Source organism: Psammomys obesus, unplaced genomic scaffold (assembly GCF_907164565.1).
Source record: "Psammomys obesus unplaced genomic scaffold, mPsaObe1.curated_primary_1811, whole genome shotgun sequence".
In the NCBI taxonomy this organism is placed as follows: domain Eukaryota; kingdom Metazoa; phylum Chordata; class Mammalia; order Rodentia; family Muridae; genus Psammomys; species Psammomys obesus.
In genome coordinates this window covers 7215703-7236403 of record NW_026592510.1, presented here as the reverse complement: position 1 = coordinate 7236403, position 20701 = coordinate 7215703, and the positions used below count along the sequence as shown (strand labels likewise).

At 39.1% G+C, this 20701-nt stretch overlaps 1 protein-coding gene across 2 annotated transcripts in view; it reads right to left on the bottom strand.

Moving 5' to 3' along the window:
- Nucleotides 1-20701, bottom strand: part of Prkg1 (protein kinase cGMP-dependent 1) — a 1075213-nt gene that overhangs the window by 16492 nt on the left and 1038020 nt on the right. For both annotated transcript variants that reach the window (XM_055613860.1, XM_055613859.1), the window contains exons 11-12: nt 7785-7924; nt 6243-6332 (exon numbers count right to left, since the gene is read on the bottom strand). In XM_055613860.1, coding sequence (XP_055469835.1) covers nt 6243-6332; nt 7785-7924 — 230 coding nt within the window. The remainder of the gene's footprint in view (nt 1-6242; nt 6333-7784; nt 7925-20701) is intronic.

The window sequence follows — 20701 nt, the reverse complement described above, 5'->3', positions numbered from 1 at the left end:
CAGAGAACCATGCTTTGGAGCTCTAACCGTGCACATGGCACCTCATCAGCTATATGTTAAGTCTCTGAAACATCTGCCTTCAAGATAAACAGTGTTTACCTTCTATACCATTGCCTTCTCATCTCTAGGAAGTAATGGAACTAAAAGGAGAAAAAAAGTCACTGGAAGGAACTATTAAATGCCAAACGTTTAACAAGAAAGCACTTGTTCTCTGCCTCTCTGCCTCTGGTTTCTGTCTCATCTGTCTGTATTTGTGTCTAGATATAAATATGTAACTTTATTAATTAAAATAATAATAAAAGCCAGGCACAGTGGTGCACGCCTGTAGTCCCAGCACTTGAGGAGGCAGAGGTAGGTGGACCTCTGTGAGTTTGAGGCCAGCCTGATCTACAGAGCAAGTCTAGGACAGCCAAGGCTACACAGGGAAACTGTCTCAATAATAATAATAATAATAATAATAATAATAATAATAATAATAATAAAAGAAATTTCTAAGGTGATTCCTTGTCTCCAGAGAAGAACTTTTATAGTTGTTTCGTCCCTGAACAGAACTTAAGATCAGCGTGTTCTTTTACTTCTTTCTCAAATACTGAGACTCCATTAAATAACTTTGGAATGTATGGCCGTTGCCATGACATTTATCAGCTCACCATGTGGCTGCAATGGAACAGGAGCCATCACAACTTCACGTGGTGTCCAATAAACAGCAGTGCAGGAACTTACTTGTTGTGGCTCCTTCACACCCGCTTGCATTTTGGCCATACTTGTTTTTAAAAACTGAAGAGTGAAGTCTCACCGAACTGAGCAGTGGGCTGTGGCCACGAGTTTACAAAACTCATCTGCAGATCCCGGGCTAAAGCAGGTGTCTTGCAGGAAATAGTATGTTCAGCTCTACAGAACTCTATATCCTTCTCTATTGCTTAGTCAGATAAGTGAGGCATGATAGCATATTGCTGTAATCCGGGTAACTGGGAGGCTGAGGCCAGAAGCCAGCCTAGACCTTAGAGAGTCCTTGTCTCAATCACAAATTATATGAATAAAATTCTAGGTAGGATGCCATCTACTCTAAGAATCAGGAGTAGCTTGCATTACTAAGATTATACCATCGTCCCAATGATTTCTGAGTGACACAACTGTGAGTTTCAAAAGATAAAAGCCAGGAACCACATCCATATCAGGAAACGAATAGTGCTCCTTAGGCTCCAACTGCCCTCTAACAGGTAAGTAATCTAGGCAGATTTTAAAATCTGCAATCCTAGGGACTGGGAAGGGATAAAAGCATTGTCCTGAGTCCCTTTTCTCCTTTGGCCTTAATAAATTAGCATGTTTGAAAACAAAGGCTTTACTTTTAAAGAGTTAAGCATATTCTGTGTTGTATATGATTTCAATCTCCCCAAACATAAATCATCACTCAGAATAATGCTATTCAGAACAGTACAGGAGTGGGGTTTTAGAAGATTTCACACTGCATCACTTGCTTGAATCCAGAGATTGTTTTACTTCCTTTTATCAGGGGTACCTCTCATGGTTCTGAGCCACTGTGGAATTTAGAAGGCTCTAGAAAGGTTGGTTTCTAATTATTTAAACAATCTTTATTGAGTACATACCATTTATTTTGTAACTCATTCTAAAGGTTTCAGAAAACCCTTGTCTCAAGCTTGAAGAACTTAATACCACAAGTGCATGCAAACAGCGTTATCAGTAGCACATTGTTGCGTCCCTAAACATTTGATCAAGGCCACCGAAAACAGCCACAGTGCATGGTGTTCGAGTGACTCAAAATGAAACATTACAATTAGAATTGGTAATGACATTGTAAACTTGACCTAAACAGAAGTGAAAGCATATTTTACCAGCTGTTTAGAGAGTTGCTCAAAGAAATAAATCATTTATTCAATGCAGCTCTTTGAAATAACAAGTGCTTTGACAGCTTTATCATTTCAAGTCAAACTACAGAAACAGGCCCTCAGACATTCTTTAGGGGTTGTTGGTTTAGCTAAATGGCATGAAACGACAATTTGATAAAAGTAGGGGTTTTTATATATTTATTTATAAACTTGAATTAAAATGTAATCACAGTATTTACTCAGCTTACCATAAACCGAATACCGAGATGTCAGAATGTAACAGAGACAAAATACCTCTTATCAAATGAGAACAGGGATCATTAAGTAGTGGCAGCAATCATTAATGGGTACATAAATCTGAAGTGTGTTGCAGTATTCAGGGTTATGACCCATTGTAAAATGGCGTAGCCAGGGTATTGGGTAGATTGATTCATTCCTTCAGAAACACTGCCAATTAATGCCATCTATTAAGCCACTAAAGGAGAAATTAAATTATCAACCTCCATAGAATAGCCAAGATCATAAATTCTACCCAGGAAAACATATGATGAAAAATTGAGATGGTGTATGATTTGGAAATCATGATTTCTGAGATACTTAAGTTATTCAGCAAAAAGAAAATGAACAAAAAATAAAAACCCTAATAATCAACATGCAGCTTCACTAGATTAAAATATACATCAAATATTCATGTTGACATATGTGCTATGTGCTATATCCTATTAACATGCTAATGTGTGTTTTTACCATATTCTACTCGGTAACACAAATACCAATAAATATTTATTATATTAGCTAATTAACATTTTTTTTAAAATGTCAGGACTTACAAATATTTTAGGTGTTAGAGGGAAAGCAAATAAAACATAATTTGCATTTGTCTTATCCCAAAGAACAAAAGAGAACTTTTGGGAAAAAAGAAAAACCTTCGTGAACTAGATGATGAATTATAATAGCTACTAAGGAAGAAATGAGAGAAATGTAAGGAATAATTAATACTCCAGTGTTTCACAGTTCTTCTCCAATCTCGCCTGCATGTAGCATCAGCTTAATTCTCCTCTCTCTCTCCCTGTCTGTGTGTGTGTAAGTTGCACGAGTGTGGTATATGTATAGTATATATGTCTATGTATGTGCATGGGTATAGATATCTATGTGCCAAAGGGAGAACTTGAGTGTCTTGCTTTGTCACTCTATTTTATTCCCCAAGACAGGGTCTCTCTCTGAAACTGGTGCTAGGCTGGCAAGCATAAAGCTCCATAAAGATCCTGCCGTTCCTGCCTGACCCGAGTGCTGGGGTTGCAAGCACATACGACCATGCCTAGCTTTTTGTGGGGGCCCCTGGGATTTTGAACTTAGGTCCTTATCCTTGCTCTTAAAGATGGAATCCTTTTCCCAGCATTTGATTCTTGTTAAAAATAACAACAGGGGCCAGGGAGATGACTCAGTGGTTAAGAGTACTGGCTGCTCTTCCAGAGGACCTGGGTTCAATTCCCAGCAACCCATGGCAGTTCCCAAGTCCAGTTCTAGATGATCCAACACCCTCACACACATGCAGGCAAAACAACAATGCATGTAAAATTTAAAAAAATAAATAAATAATAAAAAATTAACAACCACAGAACTGCTTTGTGTTCCTTTTCTGTGCTGATGACAGCAATTGGAGAGTCAGAAAGTGGTCATCATAGCCAAGAGCTAAAGGGAGAGGGTACCTGAGTTGGTCTCGGGGACTTCTTGTGCTAAAGAAGAAGGCTCCAGTCAGTAAAGAAAATTGTTCTACAAGCCTGCTTCCCAGACTCATAGGCACTTCTGTATACTTTCAGGGTAGGTTTTTCCTTACCATTGCTTTCTTTGGACACAAGAAGAAAAGTGAACAAACTGACCACGGTGTTTTCTGCTTCTTCATTTATTTTTTTTTCATCGCAAGGTTTTAAATCAGAAATCTTAACATGATATGCAAGTGTGCTACCATTGAGCTACATTCAAAGCTTTTTTTTTTTTTTCATTTTAATATTTGAGACAAGGTATAAGATTGCCTGGAGCGACCTCACCTTACTGACTAGCTGGGATTACAGGAATGAGCTCACAGGCTTGACTCCCAGCATTTTATTGAGGAGGTAAAAATAAATCTCTGTAGAACAGGAATAAGACTATGTATGTATACAGAGGGGGAATGGGTGGGAGAACTGGGGCCAAGTCTATGCATTTATAATAGATATCCATCGTCTTAATGTGGGGCTTTAATGTTTTGGAATCTTTCGAAGAACTGAGCAGTCTTTGTTTCTCCCCAGTAAGCCCAGTCCTGCCTTCTCAAGTTCCCCAGGGATTCATGGCAATCATGTACTCAGAGCTCAAGGATGACTCAGGGGAAGGAAAAGGGAGGAACATGATGCAGGCCCTGGAGATGGAGGAATGAGCCTTCACTGTTATTATATATCCTCTCCTCCTAAGGGAAATGGCTTCTTCACAGCCCCCGCTTTGTTATCCTGCTGAGGCAGAGTGAAGCCCACTCAGAACCTCAGCCTGTCCAGCCAGACTGTAATCTCAAGCGGCATGAGAAAAAACATGAGGTGACATTTCCTTGCAAGAGTGGATTGAATATTGATGAGTGGACATATGTGATGCCTGCAGGCTGAGTTCTAGTATTGTTGCCATGGTTATTGTTCTAATAAAGGAACTTAATGCCAAGTTTACAGAGCTCTGAGAGCATAGCTGGTCCTTCCTCTGTACAGCGTATTATACTTTCCTGTTTAATTCTACCTACAAACCTCCTGTTTTGATGGACAGAAAATAGAGAAAAGGTTTCCCACAAACTATCAGATTGAAAAACAATATGTAGTAGAACAATGTGAGGAATGTTAGGTGCTAACTCACACATCAAAACATTAAGTTTTTGTAGCAGTTAGCAAGTCCCACTGAGGAATGGGACCATATCTATATCTACCCCATTTATCAGAGTATATCCAGGACTGCCATTACCATGGCTGTCACAGAATCACGCCAGTGACTAGCCAACAATGCAGTATTATGCAGTGATATGGGAGCTGAGTGTAGATACTGTGTCAACAAAATGAAATGCTTTGCATGCTTCGTTTTAACCTATAATTAATATATAATAATACCAGTATATTAAATTACAACACAGCAGAAAGTGATTGTGTGTGTGTTTGTGTGTGTGTGTGTGTGTGTAAGGCCACTAAGATCAAAGGTCTGAATGAATAAGCTATATGAAGGAACAAAGACACTAACGAGGTAGAATTAGAAGGAGAACTTAATCAGAAGTTTGTAAAGAACCTCGTGTTCTAACCTGGGCTGTGTAAAAACAAAACAAAACAAAACAAAACAAAACAAAACAAAACAGATATTTAAAATTCATATGATACATAGGGACATCAGGTCTATCTCTAGTTAAATTTGGGGTGGGGGTGGTTATTGAAATGAAGGAGAACTTGAAGGCAAGGCTGGAATAAATAAGAAAAATATTGTATAAAAATGAGTTCTTTGTAAGGGCAAAGACAACAGCACGTATCTGCCATACCAGCACTCTGAAGTCAGAGGCCTAGATCAAGAGTTCTAGGCAGCTTGGACTACATAGCATTTGGGAATGTAGCTCAGTGGAAGGGTGTTTCTTTAGTGAGTGTGAGATTTTAAAGTTGATCTCTAGCCCGGGGTCGGGGTACACAATGACTTTTGAGTGATCGAAGATCAGTTATGTTATAGGGAATGAGCAAGAAATACTTGTTGGAACATAAAAATAAAGAAATTAGAAAAAATAATTCAGAGAAGCAAATGTGTACTCTCTAAACAAACTACCTCCTGAAGCATAGAAGGGGAAATCACATCATCTGCATGAAAAGGCGCAGCTAAATGGATTAATTCCCCCTAAAGTCAACAACCTCTGAAAGACAACGGAGCAGTGTTGGTTTTCAAAACAGAGCTATGAAAGAGAGGAAAAAGTAACTTTGGGAATATTTATCAGTATCATAAAAGGTAAGGAGACCATCTGAAAACTGCAGTGAAATTAAAGTGACAGGTGACCCAGACTACAGTTAAGGTACAGCTCTCAGTTTCCCCAGGCTAAAGCATGGTGTGGAATTCCAGGCACGGAGCCGGCTCCTTCCAATCCTTACAGCTCACTAAGGCCTGGGTGATGTATAGACTCTCCTACTGATCATTTGTAAGGTGGACTCAACCTACCCCATTCATTACAAGGTGAGTTTTACGTATCTTATAGAAAATTCTATGTGTCATTGGCCATGTCTCATGTTTACAATGGAAAATGTGAGCGCATGTAAAATGTAAATATAATTTTATATGTGATAACTGTGGATTCTTCTTTTAGACCATTATGGATCACTTCGTTTTCAGAAACATGACAGAAAGGTTGAAATCGCCTACCTATCCCTGAGAATAGTCCAGAGCTCTCCACCTAGGCAAGCTTCCATCAACATATACAGGTATTTGCTGTCTTTAAATGTCCTGTATAGCCTGTGAACAGTAAACAAGAAAACAAAAGTATGAACATTATTATTTAAAAAAAAAACATTCCCTTTTAAGTTTGGTGAATCATTTTATTTTATTGACATGTTTAGATACATGGGCCACAGCAGGATGTTTTAATAAATATATGTACTGTTTAGGAGCTAAGCCAGGAATGTGTTGCATATTTGTGGTAGTGAGACAGGGGGACTAAGTTCTGGTGTTCCCTTTGCGTAGTCAACAATAGTGCATTGAATATTTTCAAACAGATAAAAGAGATAATTTGTAACGTCCTTATCACAAAAGACAGTGAGCGCTCAGGGTGCCCTGTTTTGCTTTGCTACTCCTGGTATTTTGTGATGAGAACGAATGGCACTCAAATTCAAAGCCAGTGTCCCCATGGATAACTCTCATAAACTAGAAGCTTTTGGAGTGGGCTGATCAAAAAGAGAAGTTTCTTGAGGTTCTATCAATTCCTATTTGGCTGCTGTTTCAAGCATGGCCTTGAGCAAGACTTAGTGGTTGGAAGCACAAAGCATATTATATTTTATAACTATAGACTGTAAAAAAGCCACTTAAATTCCTTTTTTTAACTTTATGTGAACGTTACTGGCAAATTAATCACGAAGGTTTCTTCTGCTTATAGAAACTCTCTATCATCTCTCTTATCATCTTATTAGTGCTACGCAAAGACTGAGGTGGACATATTAGCTGCCATGTCCTAGAACACAAAACAAAGCAAAAAAGACATCTTTTAGTGCTGGGGAAATTGCCTCAGTCGGTACAGTACCTGCTACATAGATATGAAGATCTGAGTTCAGATCCCCAGTACCACATAAAAGCTGGGCATGGCTGCTCCTCTCTGTAAGCCCAGTGCTCAGGGGTTGAAGACAGGCAGAACCCTGGAGCTCACTGGCTAGCCAGCCCAGCCAAATGGATGAGTTCCAGGTTCAGGGATGGACCATGTCTCAAAAAAATATGGTGCAGAGCGCTTGAAAGAGAGGCAAGCATCCATCTCTGGCTTCCACAGACATGTGAATCCACCTGCGTGCACTCTCCCATGTGTGTACACATGAACATGAACACGTATATTCAACGCATACACACAGAAACAATTAAATTCTTCAGCAAAGTAATGCTAAACAATCTGATTTTGGTATTTGCTTCTTGTGCTTTTGAGGTCCAGGTAGATGTTTGAAGAGCTATGATGAAAACAAAATATTAAAAGTTGATACCTCTTTTGGGAAAATTATTCTTTTCTGGGAATATAAGACTATGATTCTCTTTAAAAAAATAAATGTAGAAACAGCCCTTTTTATTCTTAGAAAATAGAATATACTTTCATCAGGTTTTCTTTGTGAACATGAAGTAAACACGGTAAGGGTAAGCACAGGGGAGGAGAGGGCTGCAGTCGATTTGCCACGTGGTGGCGGCCCATTCATCGTCTGGGTGCACCTTTACCTCACAATGAAGTCAGAATGGGCCCCCTGCATGATCTGCTTCTCCGAGCGAATGTGCTCCTGCTGTCTTGTGTCCACAATGTGGCGTTTCTTGAGAATCTTCATCGCAAATGTCTTGGATTCTTCACTTTTCAACTGGACCTTAAAAGACAGGCAGAAGGGACCCATGAACGAACAGCCTATGTGCTTAATCTGCCAGGCTGCGTCACTGTCCTGAAACTAAGAGGTGCAGAGAGGACCCACACGAATCCCAGCTACCACCCACATCACACAGAGGTTATCCTTGCTGGAGGGGCTGAGCTTAAAAGCCACACTACATAACCATCCTCAAATCTAACTGTGCCGGATTGTATGAGCGCCAGCTAGCTACATCCCAAACTAATTTTGCCCACATGAATTGGAAGAACATATACTGCATGTTTCCTTTTACTTCATACAATAAGTCTATTACGTAGCCTTTCTTTACCAAAAATGTCTACTTTCCTCCTCAGTTATATTCCATGTGCTGGTGGCAAAGTATAATCATATGATCACCTGGGACTTTAAAATCGTCACAGTCTTCATCCACAAACATTTCTAGAGCTAAGTTTAGGGACTGACCCTGGTCTCTGCTGGGGCTGGAGATGCATATGTCATAACTGTTATTGTCCATTTTACTTTACTTTCCATTCTTTTTCTTGCCTCCAGTTAATGTATTTTTTTCCCCCAGATTCTTGAAAACCGCTTTTTCCCCTTCCATCGTGCTCAATGACATTAATGTCCTTTGATCTTAAATCTTACTCCTTGGCAGTGTCCACTGAGGACCAATCTGGTCCTTGGGGCCTATGGAGGAGGCTGGACTCCTCCAACATCTTCTCTCACATGGGCTACAGTGTGTGTTAATGCTTACAAGAGATTCAGCAAGGACGCTGGTAAGGCCAGGAAGCGCCATGATGAAGCTAACCAGTCAACAGTTGTCAAGGGAGTGTTATCTCTGAGTGTTCTCTGGCAAAGGGACCTCGCAGCAATGCTCGCCAGCAACATTATTCAGACCCAAAGAAAGCTTCAGAGAAATAGCATGGCAAGTCTTGGCTGAAGCATAGCTCACCCCTTCCTGAGTTTTAAATTCTTGGCTGCTTCATCTGCAGAGCAGTAGAGAGTTCTTATGTGTCTTGTCTGTGAACAATGCTCAGACTAAATTCAGTCTGAGAAGACTTAACCATCAGAAACCAGAGTTTGTGTTTGTGAATTTACATGACCAGTTACAGGGGGAAAAGAGAATAATGTGAAAATGTCTACAACAGCCAAAGAGCCTCTAGTTCTCTCTAGTTCTCCTTACAGTGCTAGATTAATGTGGTGCAAATGGATTCAGTTGTAGTTCATAATAAAATACAAATGTGGAAACTCATGTTTACAAGGAGTCTGGGCAGACCAAGAAGATGGAACAATAAAGGAGCTGCTTTGAGAAGAGAATTCTAAACTTTCCAAAGAGAGAAAATGTACCCTTATACAGATAACAAAAAAAAAGAGTAACTCAGATATCCAATTTAAACATTGTTTTCTTTATTGATAGCACAAACTTTTCACTTCTTCATAGGATAGGAAAAGAGGTCAGCATTTAGAGCCACAGGTCTAGGTTCTAATTCTGACCCTTGTAGTCTCTTTGACTCTTAGAGCATTTGTCTAACTGCTGCAAGCCCTAATTCTTGCCAAAGACAACAGCAGCAATTGCTGTAGAATCATGATCCTAAAGGAAGTTGGAATGACTTCCCTGTGTAGTAGTTTATAGCTGTCTTTTCACAGAAGCAAACTTGGCAGAAGTGGATTCAATAAAAGCTAATCAGGTAAACTAGTAAAAATTAAAGACAAAAACTACGCACACACAAGTGTTATCTAAGTTCACTGAACTCCTAACGGGCAGACCTGGGTTCATATTCAGGACATTTGGAGCCAAGCTACTGTAAGCACACACAGCTTTCCTCCAAATGGAACGAAAACACAATGAAAGTATAATCACGAATGTTTGCAAATCTGAGTTTGATGGAATATGCTAACTGTAGAGTCTATGTCAAAAATCGAACTATGCATTTATTGGTTTGTATCTTCGTTAGTCTGTGTGATGTGCCCATCATCAGGGACTGATCAAAAGCTTGTTGCCTGGGATGGTGAAGTAGCTCATCAGGTGAAGATGCTTGCTGCCAGTCCCGACAGCTTGAGTTCAGTCCTTGGAAACTACGTGGTGGGAGAGGAGAACTGACTCCTGAAAACTGTCCTCTGATTTATACACATGTACAGTGACACATAGACCTTTACACAAACACACAAAACAATAACAACAACAACAAATATATATATGGAATAGAAAAGAAAATCCTGGGTTATTGCCCTAGTCATTTATGATGTCCTTGGTGTGTTATCTGCGGTTTGGAGTCACCTGATGCCTTGAGTCATACAAGAAGCCAATGTGGGTAAGGCATGTTTAATGAAAATGGAGAGGAGGCAGACTTCATGACAGCAAAGTGAACCCCAGCATCTTTACTTTAAAGACTTGTTATTTTTAGTTACGTGTATATGTTTGTGTCTGTGCACATGAGTGTGGATTCTCATGGGAGCCAGGCAAAGGTATTTGATAATATGGCGCTAACATCATAGATATAAGCTACCTTGTGCAACTAATGTGGGTGGTAGGTATAGAACTCTGGTCCTCTGCAAAAGCAGAATATGCTCCTCAACCGCTGAGCCCTCAACTCTTCAGCCCTGAATTCTAGTTTCCTAACCTGGGAAGTCAAAGTACCCAAGGACTACTGCAGTGATCTTATTCAAGACAGAGAATCTCTTGCTTAGGTTAATTCCCTGAACAACACCCAACTCCTGTGTTCATCAGAAACCTCTTTTCTTCAGGGAAACCAGAAACAGTCTAAGTGTCTGTCAGTAGAAGTTTGGGGGAAATAAATTATGCAGTGTCCATGCAATGCAGCTGTGAAACTACTGTTAGAATATTAATGAAAACATATGAATAAATGGTATCAGTTGCAGAGCAGTATATGTTTTATGATTCCATGGTGTATCTGCACATGAGCAAATGCCCACCTGTGCATATATCTGAAAAAGATGTATGAAAGAACAATCTGAAGGTCATCAACATGTTCACATTAATTTTTCCTTAATGAATATTCTTAATTAATACTTCCTTAAGACTTTGGAGGTGGTGAACATTTATGGAATTAATATATGTCACTCTTATGAGGAGTAGAAATTAAACCCTAATTGTGGGAATAATTTTTACAATTTTTCTAGGAGCTGGAAATATACCTTATTGATAGTGTGTTTTGCTAGCATATATGAGTCCCAAGGTTAAACTCCTATTTACTTTAAAACCCCTTTTAATTATAATAGCTATTTGATATTATTGAATGATGCACTCAAAGTCATCCTGGTCCTATTCGAATTCCATAAATACAATGAGAAAAAATACACCATATGACGATATAGCATATAAATCTGTACAAGTTTTGAGCAACTGTACTCTATTTCTTTATAGTTTATTTTTTCCAGTCTGAACCCTCACATTAAGGCTTAACACTTTGCATTTGATACGCCTAAAGTAATATGTTTAATATGGGTTAAACTTAATACACCTAAATTTTAAGTCAAAGTTAAGTTTGCCTTCTTTCTTTCCTCTGTGTCTGGTTAGTTAGAGTCCACTTGTAAAAATTTGAGATGACAATGATGATGATGAGGATGATGATGGTTATTATCTAATATCCCATCCACTAGAAGAAAGAATTGGTGTCAATTTAGACAGAAGTGGTCAAGGAGGAAGAAAGAATGTGTATTTTTATTTCTCCTTCCTTTTGTCTAAGCCTCCTCTCTACCTCAGCTGGCTAAGTCTGCTCATGGGTTTCTCTTCTCTAGTAGGTTACCCTAATCTTCCAGACACAGGGGTTATGCACTGGTTGAGAGTGGCCAGTCTGATATTTAACTGCCTTTGACTCTTGACTATGTTTTGACCTCTTGTCTTGTAGAAGTTCTTCTAATTCAGTTTGTTTTCTCCTCTCTGTAATAGGAGGAACTCACAAAGGTCACTTTGGAAACTGATATAAGACCACCCGGAATGGAGTTACCATTTGGAGAATATTAACTGTGCTTATTCTTACATATACCTTAGTTCAGTGAGCTCTTCTGGTCAAAGCACAAAGCACTCAGGCTACTATAGACTCTGAAGCAGGATAGAAAGGTGGGGAAGCTATGAGAAATTAGAGGGGCACCTCACCCCAAAGCCTGCTCGAAGCCTCTCACCAGCTGAGAAGTAAGAATTCCAACACAGTGCACAATGTTTGCTGGGAAAAATTACCAACATAGAGATAACATTCCTTTCACCCACATAATTTATGTTGAAACAGCAATGAGCCAGGCTTAAATCCTGAATATATATGACCTCAAGTCAGGCTTCATTCCTTTTCTTGGACATTTTCTGGGAATCCCAAACAAGGTTAAACCTTTGTTTACAATTAAAACATCTTAATTTGCCCTGTAACCTCTGTGATCTGAGATCAGCTGTGAGCCTGTTGAGTGCATAGGAACTACCATAAGATCTCACGTGGGTTTCTAAGCAACCCTCTGAAGACGATAGCTTCACCTCCGACCAGTATCCTGTGGGTGACCATTTTACACAAATCAGAGTTGTTTTTTTGAGAAGCCCATCCTCACATCACACCCACGTATGCTTTCTTCTTTCTCTGAGTGTCATTCCTTCTCTTAACCTTCACACTTAATAGCTGGATTGAAATGTCTTGCTAAATCCCAGCCGTTCTTCATCACTTGACAGTCCTTGAATTTCATTTCTGTACAGAATCCAATAATTTAGTTCTACATCAGTCCATCAGAGCCCTGAGAGAGTAGGGAACTCCTCAGTCTTTGAGGCAGCAGCAGGGAGCTGTGCCTCTTGGTCTGTGTCCCTGACAACAAGGCAAGCTGAATGTCACTTGTGTCTGTTCCCATGCTAGCCCCAGCTCACCTCAGTGCTGCTAAGATGTAAAAATCAGCAAGTGAACAGTTTAAGAAGCTACTTTAAGAGCACAGATGCTTACACAACAATGACTTTACTCTCTAAATTCCTGGGAGGTGGCTGTCTGGAAGAAAGTGCCACTAGCCACTTAACTTCATAAAAACAATGGCTAAGAACAGTGGCAACGAATGGCTTCAGACAGAAAAAAGAGGGAAGATATCTGAATAGCAGTATGACTTAACGAAACGGGGCAGCCATCGGAAGGGATGACCATGGGCACACAGCGCATGTTGTCTCAAACACCCATTAAAAGAGGACTTAGTTTCAACTGCATTCAGTGCCAGGCTTTTCCAAGGCCACTGAAACAGGGCCACGTAGGCAGAGGCATCTTAGTTATAATGGCTGCAAAATAGAAATGGCACAAAATTTTAAGGAAGTAACGTCTATATCATGGTAGAACACGATAGTCATTATATTTTTAATTGCCTTTCTCTAATCAGGGAGGAAGTGGCTTTATAAATGAAATAGGAATGTTTTTGCAATAGTCTGATTTAAGTAAATCACATTTAATGCAAATAGAGATGCTTTAATAAACTTAAGAGTAATAAACTATTTTTCTACAATAAAGAGAAAAGCATGTCCAAGATAACCTACACTGGAAAAAAATGACCTATGCCAGCAGATTCACTGTGCCAAACTGCTACAGTATCTTGCTCCACTGCATTTACAGTTTGCCCTTCAGCGAGATACATTGAAGTGATATAAAGACCTTAATAAAGACATCAGCAACTGGGAACACCAGTAAAAAACCCATTAGACTTTAAATGCATACGCATTACATGTTTTTCACCATCATTTTCCACCAGCAGCATGCAGAGAAATAAAAAGAAATCCTAAATTAAAGAGGAAAAAAGAGGCATGGGGCTACTGTAAATTAAACAACCTAGAACCTGTGTCAATCTGTAGGATTTATAATCATAATCACAGAAAACGAAAACATTGAGAGTAATTCAAACTTGTAACGTAAGAAACTGTGTACCAGGAAAAGCAAAACTTTACATAAAAAGAGAACTGGAGCTGGGGGTGGAAAAAAAAGGAGGCACAGGGCTCTTTTTGAAAAATAGAAATGTTCTTTGAGTAGTGTGTGCACATCACACAACAATGAAGCTGTTTAAGTATTTTTAAAGGGAGGAATAGCAGAAAATTACATATCCATAATTTCTAGTTCTTTTATTATGATACAGCTACACATTTAGCTTGCATTTTAGAGAATTATGTGCCAGAGAGGGACTTTCTTCTGTGCCTATGTTTTTACCTTTAATATGTATTCAGACATTACCATCCTTAGCCAAAAAATGTATTTCTTTTTACTGTAATTTCTATGAAACATTGACCTAGGTTGAAAAGTCCACATGGGTTGAAAAGGTTATAATTTTAAAAAAGGAGATGATGAGTCTAATTTAACTAGAATATATGATTGCTGTGAAATTCTTTATAAATGACCTAGTCAAATTAGTAGTTCTTTGATAGTGCTTTTAAGTTCTTTTTACTTATTTTAATGCAATAATTTTATTCATTCTTCAAAGAAGATTTCACACAAGATAGTTTGATCTCTTTGGCTTTCTATTCCTCCCTCCCAACACCTTCCCAATCTGTCATTTTTTATTTTTTATTTATTTTTTAATTAATTACAGTTATTCACTTTGTATCCCAGCTGTAACCCCCTCCCTTTTCCCCTCCCAATCCCACCCTTCCTTCCTCTTCTCCTCCCATGCCCCTCCCCAAGTCCACTGAGAGGACCATCTGACCCTAGTCTATCAGGTCTCATCAGGACTGGCTACACCTTCTTCCTCTGTGGCCTAGTAAGGCTGCTCCCTGCTCAGGGGGAGGTGATCAAAGAGCCAGCCATGAGTTCATGTCAGAGATGGTCCCTGTTCCCTTTACTATGGAACCCACTTGTACACTGAGCTACCATGGGCTACATCTGTGCAGGGGTTACAGGTTATCTCCATGCATGGTCCTTGGTTGGAATATCAGTCTCAGGAAAGAACCCTGGGCCCAGTTTTTTGGTTCTGTTGCTCTCCTTGTAAAGCTCCTGTTTCCTCCATGTATTTCTATCTTCCCCTTCTTTCATAAGATTCCCTGCACTCTGCCCAAAGTTTGGCTAAGAGTCTCAGCATCTGCTTTGACACCCTGCTGTGTAGTTTTTCAGAGGCCCTCTGTGATAAGCTCCTGTGCTGTTTCCTGTTTTCTCCCTCTTCAGATGTCCATCCCGCTTGCCTTTCGGAATGAGGACTGATCATCTCACCCAGGGTCAGCACATTCCCTTGCAAGTTCACATGACCTTCTACATAGAGCCCCTAATCTGCACTATGAAATGGGAATAAAGCCAGACTTACAGATATCCTAAGACTGAATCAGATAAGATATCTAACAATCCCTCGACACTTCAAACATGCTACATAAAATCTGTCACTTGTACCAGAATTTCTACTATATTTGGACATGTTACCTAAAATGGATATCTGTAAATGTGGGGCTATTTTTTTTTTTTGTATTACAATTTGCGTTTCAGTCTATTTCCAAAGTCATTATACCAGTAATGATGAAACAAAAAGCGCTGTTGAAATGTGTCTGAATTTAAAGAAGTTTTGCTTTCATGGAGAATGGAAACAAGGTTGTGACAATAGTTTGAATCAGTTTGCACGTGGCAGCCCAGTGTGTCCTCACACCCAGGTAGAACATATTCATTATAGTCATGAAAGAAAACACCGTGACTGAAGTGCCCAGAAAGCTTCTGTTGTTAACTTAGTGTTATGTTCCTCAACAGTTCTTCATAATGGGGATCGCTAATTCTGTTAACCCAAGTAGTGATCAGTATAATGTGTCTTTTTTCCATCTAAGTGTATTTAAATGTGGAACAGCCTGAAGAAGTTATATTGAACTTAAATGTTAATATCCTTACATCATAATTACTTTCCTCCTTGTCAGTACAATTTTTAGGTAACCCTGTTTGCCAAAATGTACAAAATATAAATTATCATTCCTTAAATATAACATTCATGTTCTATAATAAATATGCTAAAACTTGATTGCATTTTTTGAGTGATTCATTTTTCTTCATTAAAGAACCAAATTTTCTTTCCCTTACCAAAGACTTTAATTTCTGCGTCTAACTTCACAAATATGAAGAAACGCTAGGTGTTACAGCTTTGACAACTCTGGCTACATAATTTTACACCCAACACCTAACCATTGCCCCACTCAATCTTATACCTAAAGCACACTTACGACCCAAGACCTCACCTGGGCGGAGTTGAAAATCAAATGCCGACAGCTCTGTTTCTTTCATTTGCTCTTCTTGATGCTTAAAAATGAGTTGAAATGGAAAAGAGAAAACCTCATATTGCAAAATTCAACTATCTTTCTTACATGTGGCCAGGTAACTCCAGAAAAGGATCTGCATTCTCGTCACACTCTGGAAACACAGGGCCTGTGCACCACCCTTGCAGTTTCACTCACACTCAGAAGAATGTTTGATAAAAAATCCTAAATGAATCCAAATAGAATCTAAGTAGTTCAGTGAAAAATGAAGTCATATAGGGTATGAAACTGCAATTCAATAAAATAAATATTTAAAAGTTACTTCACAAAATTGAGACTGGAAAGGTTAATAGGTCAGAAAACTCTTCAGAATGTCTCATCAATAGAGTGGACAGAGTGGAAGAAAATGAGGAAGCTTGAATCTGATGAGGATGAATATAACATCCAGAAAATGACAGAGAACATTCATAAAAAAGTAGGAACAGGGCAATCATATTTGTAAATCATGATCATAGAAGAAGAAATACAAGCTAAAGGAAGAGAAAACACATTGAAAAACATTGCAGCAGGAAATTCTCTAAATCCAGTGAAAGAGATGTGGGAGGGATGTAGAATACCAAACAGACAAGACTCCCGGGAAAAACCTCCCGCACATCATATTTCAGCTAAACTACTAGTAAATGGAACAAAGAAAGAGTACTGCAAGCTGCAGAGAGTAACATCAGTTACACGTGAAGGAAAAGCCACCATCATAGCAAATAAAAGAAGACTGAAATATTTTTGCCTAATAGCACTGGGAAAAAACTGTAAATCTACAGTAAGAGAAATTAAAGGACATAGACAAACTCCTGGCATTGTATAACACTGTTGAATAATGAATGGGTCACTGAAAGATCAGCAAAAGAACGAAAAAAGAAAAAAAAATCCTGAGTGAATGAAATTGAAAACAGAACGTGACAGGACTTGTGAGTGATAATGAAACTTCTCTGAGGGAAGTTACAGCTACATTAAACAGGCAGATGTGGAGGCAGAAGGGAAAATAGAAATAGCTCGGCCAAGGACTGGCTTCCTTTGATGAGAACCTTGGAAGTTAACAAGCCACACTCTGGGGCAGGCTTCACACTAGAGCTCCACATTGTTCTGTGTGTGTGTGTGCCGTTTGTTTTTGGTTTGGAGGAGGACTGTTTTTTGAGAAGGGATAAATATAAACTGGGTGGGTAGGGAGGGGGTGAGTATCTAGGAAGGGAAAGAATATGGTCAAGAGATATTGTGTGAAAAACTAAAAAACAAACAAACCAATAAAAGCCCACAGAAGAAAAACGAAACAAGGCATCTCAAAGAACCCCCAAATCTCTACACAGAAGAAACAGCGATGACAGTGGCAGAGCTGGATTAAATGGAAACAGTAAGAACAGTGCAAAGAACAAATGACACAAAAAAACTGGTTCTTTGGGAAGTTAAAGAAGATTTATAAGCCCTTAGCCAAACTAAACCAAAGAAAAAAGAGAAGATCCAAATTAAGAAAATTTGAGGTGGAAAAGGAAAAAAAAATAACAGTAAATTTTACAGATTTATTAGAGCATGCTTTGAAAATCTGTGTTCTAAAAAGCCTGAAGACCTTTGTAAAATAAACCAGGAGTGAATGAACAAATTAAACAGTTACAGCAAGCTATAAGACTGAAGCAGTAATAAAAAGAATCCTCCCCCCAACACACACAAAAGACAGTTTCAGATGGACTCGGGACTGAATGCCACTGGACCTTCAGAAGACCTGATACCATTGCTGCACAGACTACTTCATAAAACATAAAAGCAGAAGCGCCGTAAAACTCCATCAAAACCAGGGAAGAAGCTGCCAGAAAGTACCAGGGAGAGGGGGGAGAAAGATGGGGAAAGAGAGAGAAAGAGGCATGTCTGGAGAGGACAGGAAGAGGGGAGAGAGAGAATGAAGAGAGAGGGCAGGGGATGGAGAGAGAAGAGAGAAGGGGAGAGGGGAAGGGAGAGGGAGAGAGAGAAAATGAGAAGGAACGTTTATTATCGGGCAAAAGTCATGTCAAACAAAACTTTTATAAACTGAGATTTAACTTTGCATCAAAAGATCATTCACCAGACTCAAAAGAGTTTTGTCAGTGCAAAATGAAATTCAAGAGAGCAAATAAAAAAAATGTAAAACAACACATTAATAGTCTCAAAGCCAGAAACCATGTGATCAAAACAATACATGCAGAAAAGACCTTTGATAAGGATTGACATCCTTTCATGATAAAAATCTTGAATTAAACATTGAATAGAAAAACCATCTCAACACAATAAAGGAGGCATATAATACACCTGGAAGTACATTTCACTATAATCAGGGACAAGAATGTCTATTATCTCTTACTCAGTTCAGTTATTGAGGACTTAGCTAAAGCAATAAGGCAGAAAAAAATAAATGGAATATATATATGTATACATATATATATGTAAAGAGAAGTCAAATGGTCCTTATTGCAGGCAATACAATCCTGTACACAAGACCCTAAAGATTCTACTAGAACTATTTTTTCTTTTTGGATGAGGGTTTCTCTTCGTAGTCTTGGTTGCCCTGAACTCACTTTGTAAGCCTGGCTGGCCTCATGCTCACAGAGATCTGCCTGCCTTTGCTGCCTTTGTATGCTGGGATTACAGAAATGTACCATTGTACCCCGTTATCACCAGAACTTTTTAACTGATGAACACTTTCTGCCAAAAGGTGGAATACAGAATCAGCACACAAAAATCAGTAGCCTTTCTATGTATCCAAAAACATGTGGAAGACATCAGACACATAATCCCATCCGCAGTGACTTCAAAAAGACAGCCCAGAATAAACTTAGCCAAGGAAGAATTAATCAACATTGGGTAACCTACCCCCAACAGATAGATAGACCTACACTACAGTTTAGGCTTAAAAAAACATTGCAGAAGAAAGGGCATAAAGATTGTAAGAGGCAGAATACCAGAAACTCAGCTGTGAAACAATATCTTTTAAGAAATAGCTGGATAAATGGGATGGGAACAATGGAAATAGTGATGTACATGCTAACTTGGAAGAGAGAAAATTTCATGGGGTTCTACCCTAGACGAAGAACTCTAGTAATTCCCAGAACTGTAGGTAAACTGTAGGGATGAGCTTCTAATGTTGGTTATACACTACAAAATGCTCAGCCCTGGAGCCATAGACACACAAAGAACAAAAATGGATTCAGGGAGTTGCATTTACACATTTACACATTCATATACATACATAAATATGTATATGTGTAACAATACTAGGAGAAAAAGAGGTTATCAATTTGAGAGTGAGTGAAAATGAGAGTGGTTGGAGTGAAAGTACTTGGGAAGTGCTATACAGCGGAAAGGGAAGAGGAAAAGTGATCTGATTCTATTTTACCTAAAGAGAAAAAAAATGCTGAAAAAGTAGAGGAAAATGCTAGATGGAAAGACCTATTATGCTTGTCAATCAACACAGTTAATATAGTAAAAATAACCAAATTTCTAACAGTGACTTATAGACTCAATGCAACCACAATTAAAACTCACAGAACTATAAAAGACAACATGAAAATTCATATGGAAGCACAGAAGGTCATGGATAGCCAAACCAATACTGAGCAAAAAACAACAGGAGGGGTATCGCCACATCTGACTGAAGTATCAGTAACAAAACTAGCATGGTGTTAGCATTAGAAACAAACACAATAGCAATGGGTTAGAATTGAGTTCCCAGAGGTAAAAGAAAACAACCCTCAACCAGAAACATACTTTGGAACAATGGTAAACTAGTCAACAAATGGTGCTGGAAACACTGGATAACCCTCTGCTGGGGAATGAAGCCAGATCACTAACTCTACTACAAACTAAAAGCAATTAAAAATGGATCAAAGACCTTAAGGTAAGCCCTAAACTCTAATACTGTTAAAGGAAAACATTTCATTATATAGGCATAGGTAAGAACTTTTCTTATTTTTAATTCTAATTTATTTATTATTAAGTATAATTTATTCACTTTGTATCCCAGTTGTAGCCCCCTCCCTTGTCCCCTCCCAAACCCTTCCTCTTCTCCTCCCATGCCCCTCCCCTAGTCCACTGATAGGGAAGGTCCTCCTCCCCTTTCATCTGACCCTAGCCTATCAGGTCTCATCAGGACCTTTTGTCTACCTCTGTGGCCTAGTAAGGCTGCTTCACCCTCAGGAGGAAGTGATAAAAGAGCCAGCCACTGAGTTCATGTCAGAGACAGCCTCTATTCCCCTTACTAGGAAACTTGTTTGGTTACTGAATGGCCATGGGCTGAATGTGTGCAGGGGTTCTAGATTATCTCCATGAATGGTTCTTGGTTGGAGTATCAGTCTCAGAATAGACCCCTTTGCCCAGATTTTTTTTTTTTTGTTCTGTTGCTCTCCTTGTGGAGCTCCTGTCCCCTCCAGGTCTTTCATCTCTCCCTTCTTTCATAAGATTTCCTGAACTCTGCCCAAAGTTTGGTTATGAGTCTCAGCATCTGCTTTGATACCCTGCTGGGTAGAGTCTTTCAGAGGCCCTCTGTGGTGGCTCCTGTCCTGTTTTCTCCCTCTTCTGATGTCCATTCC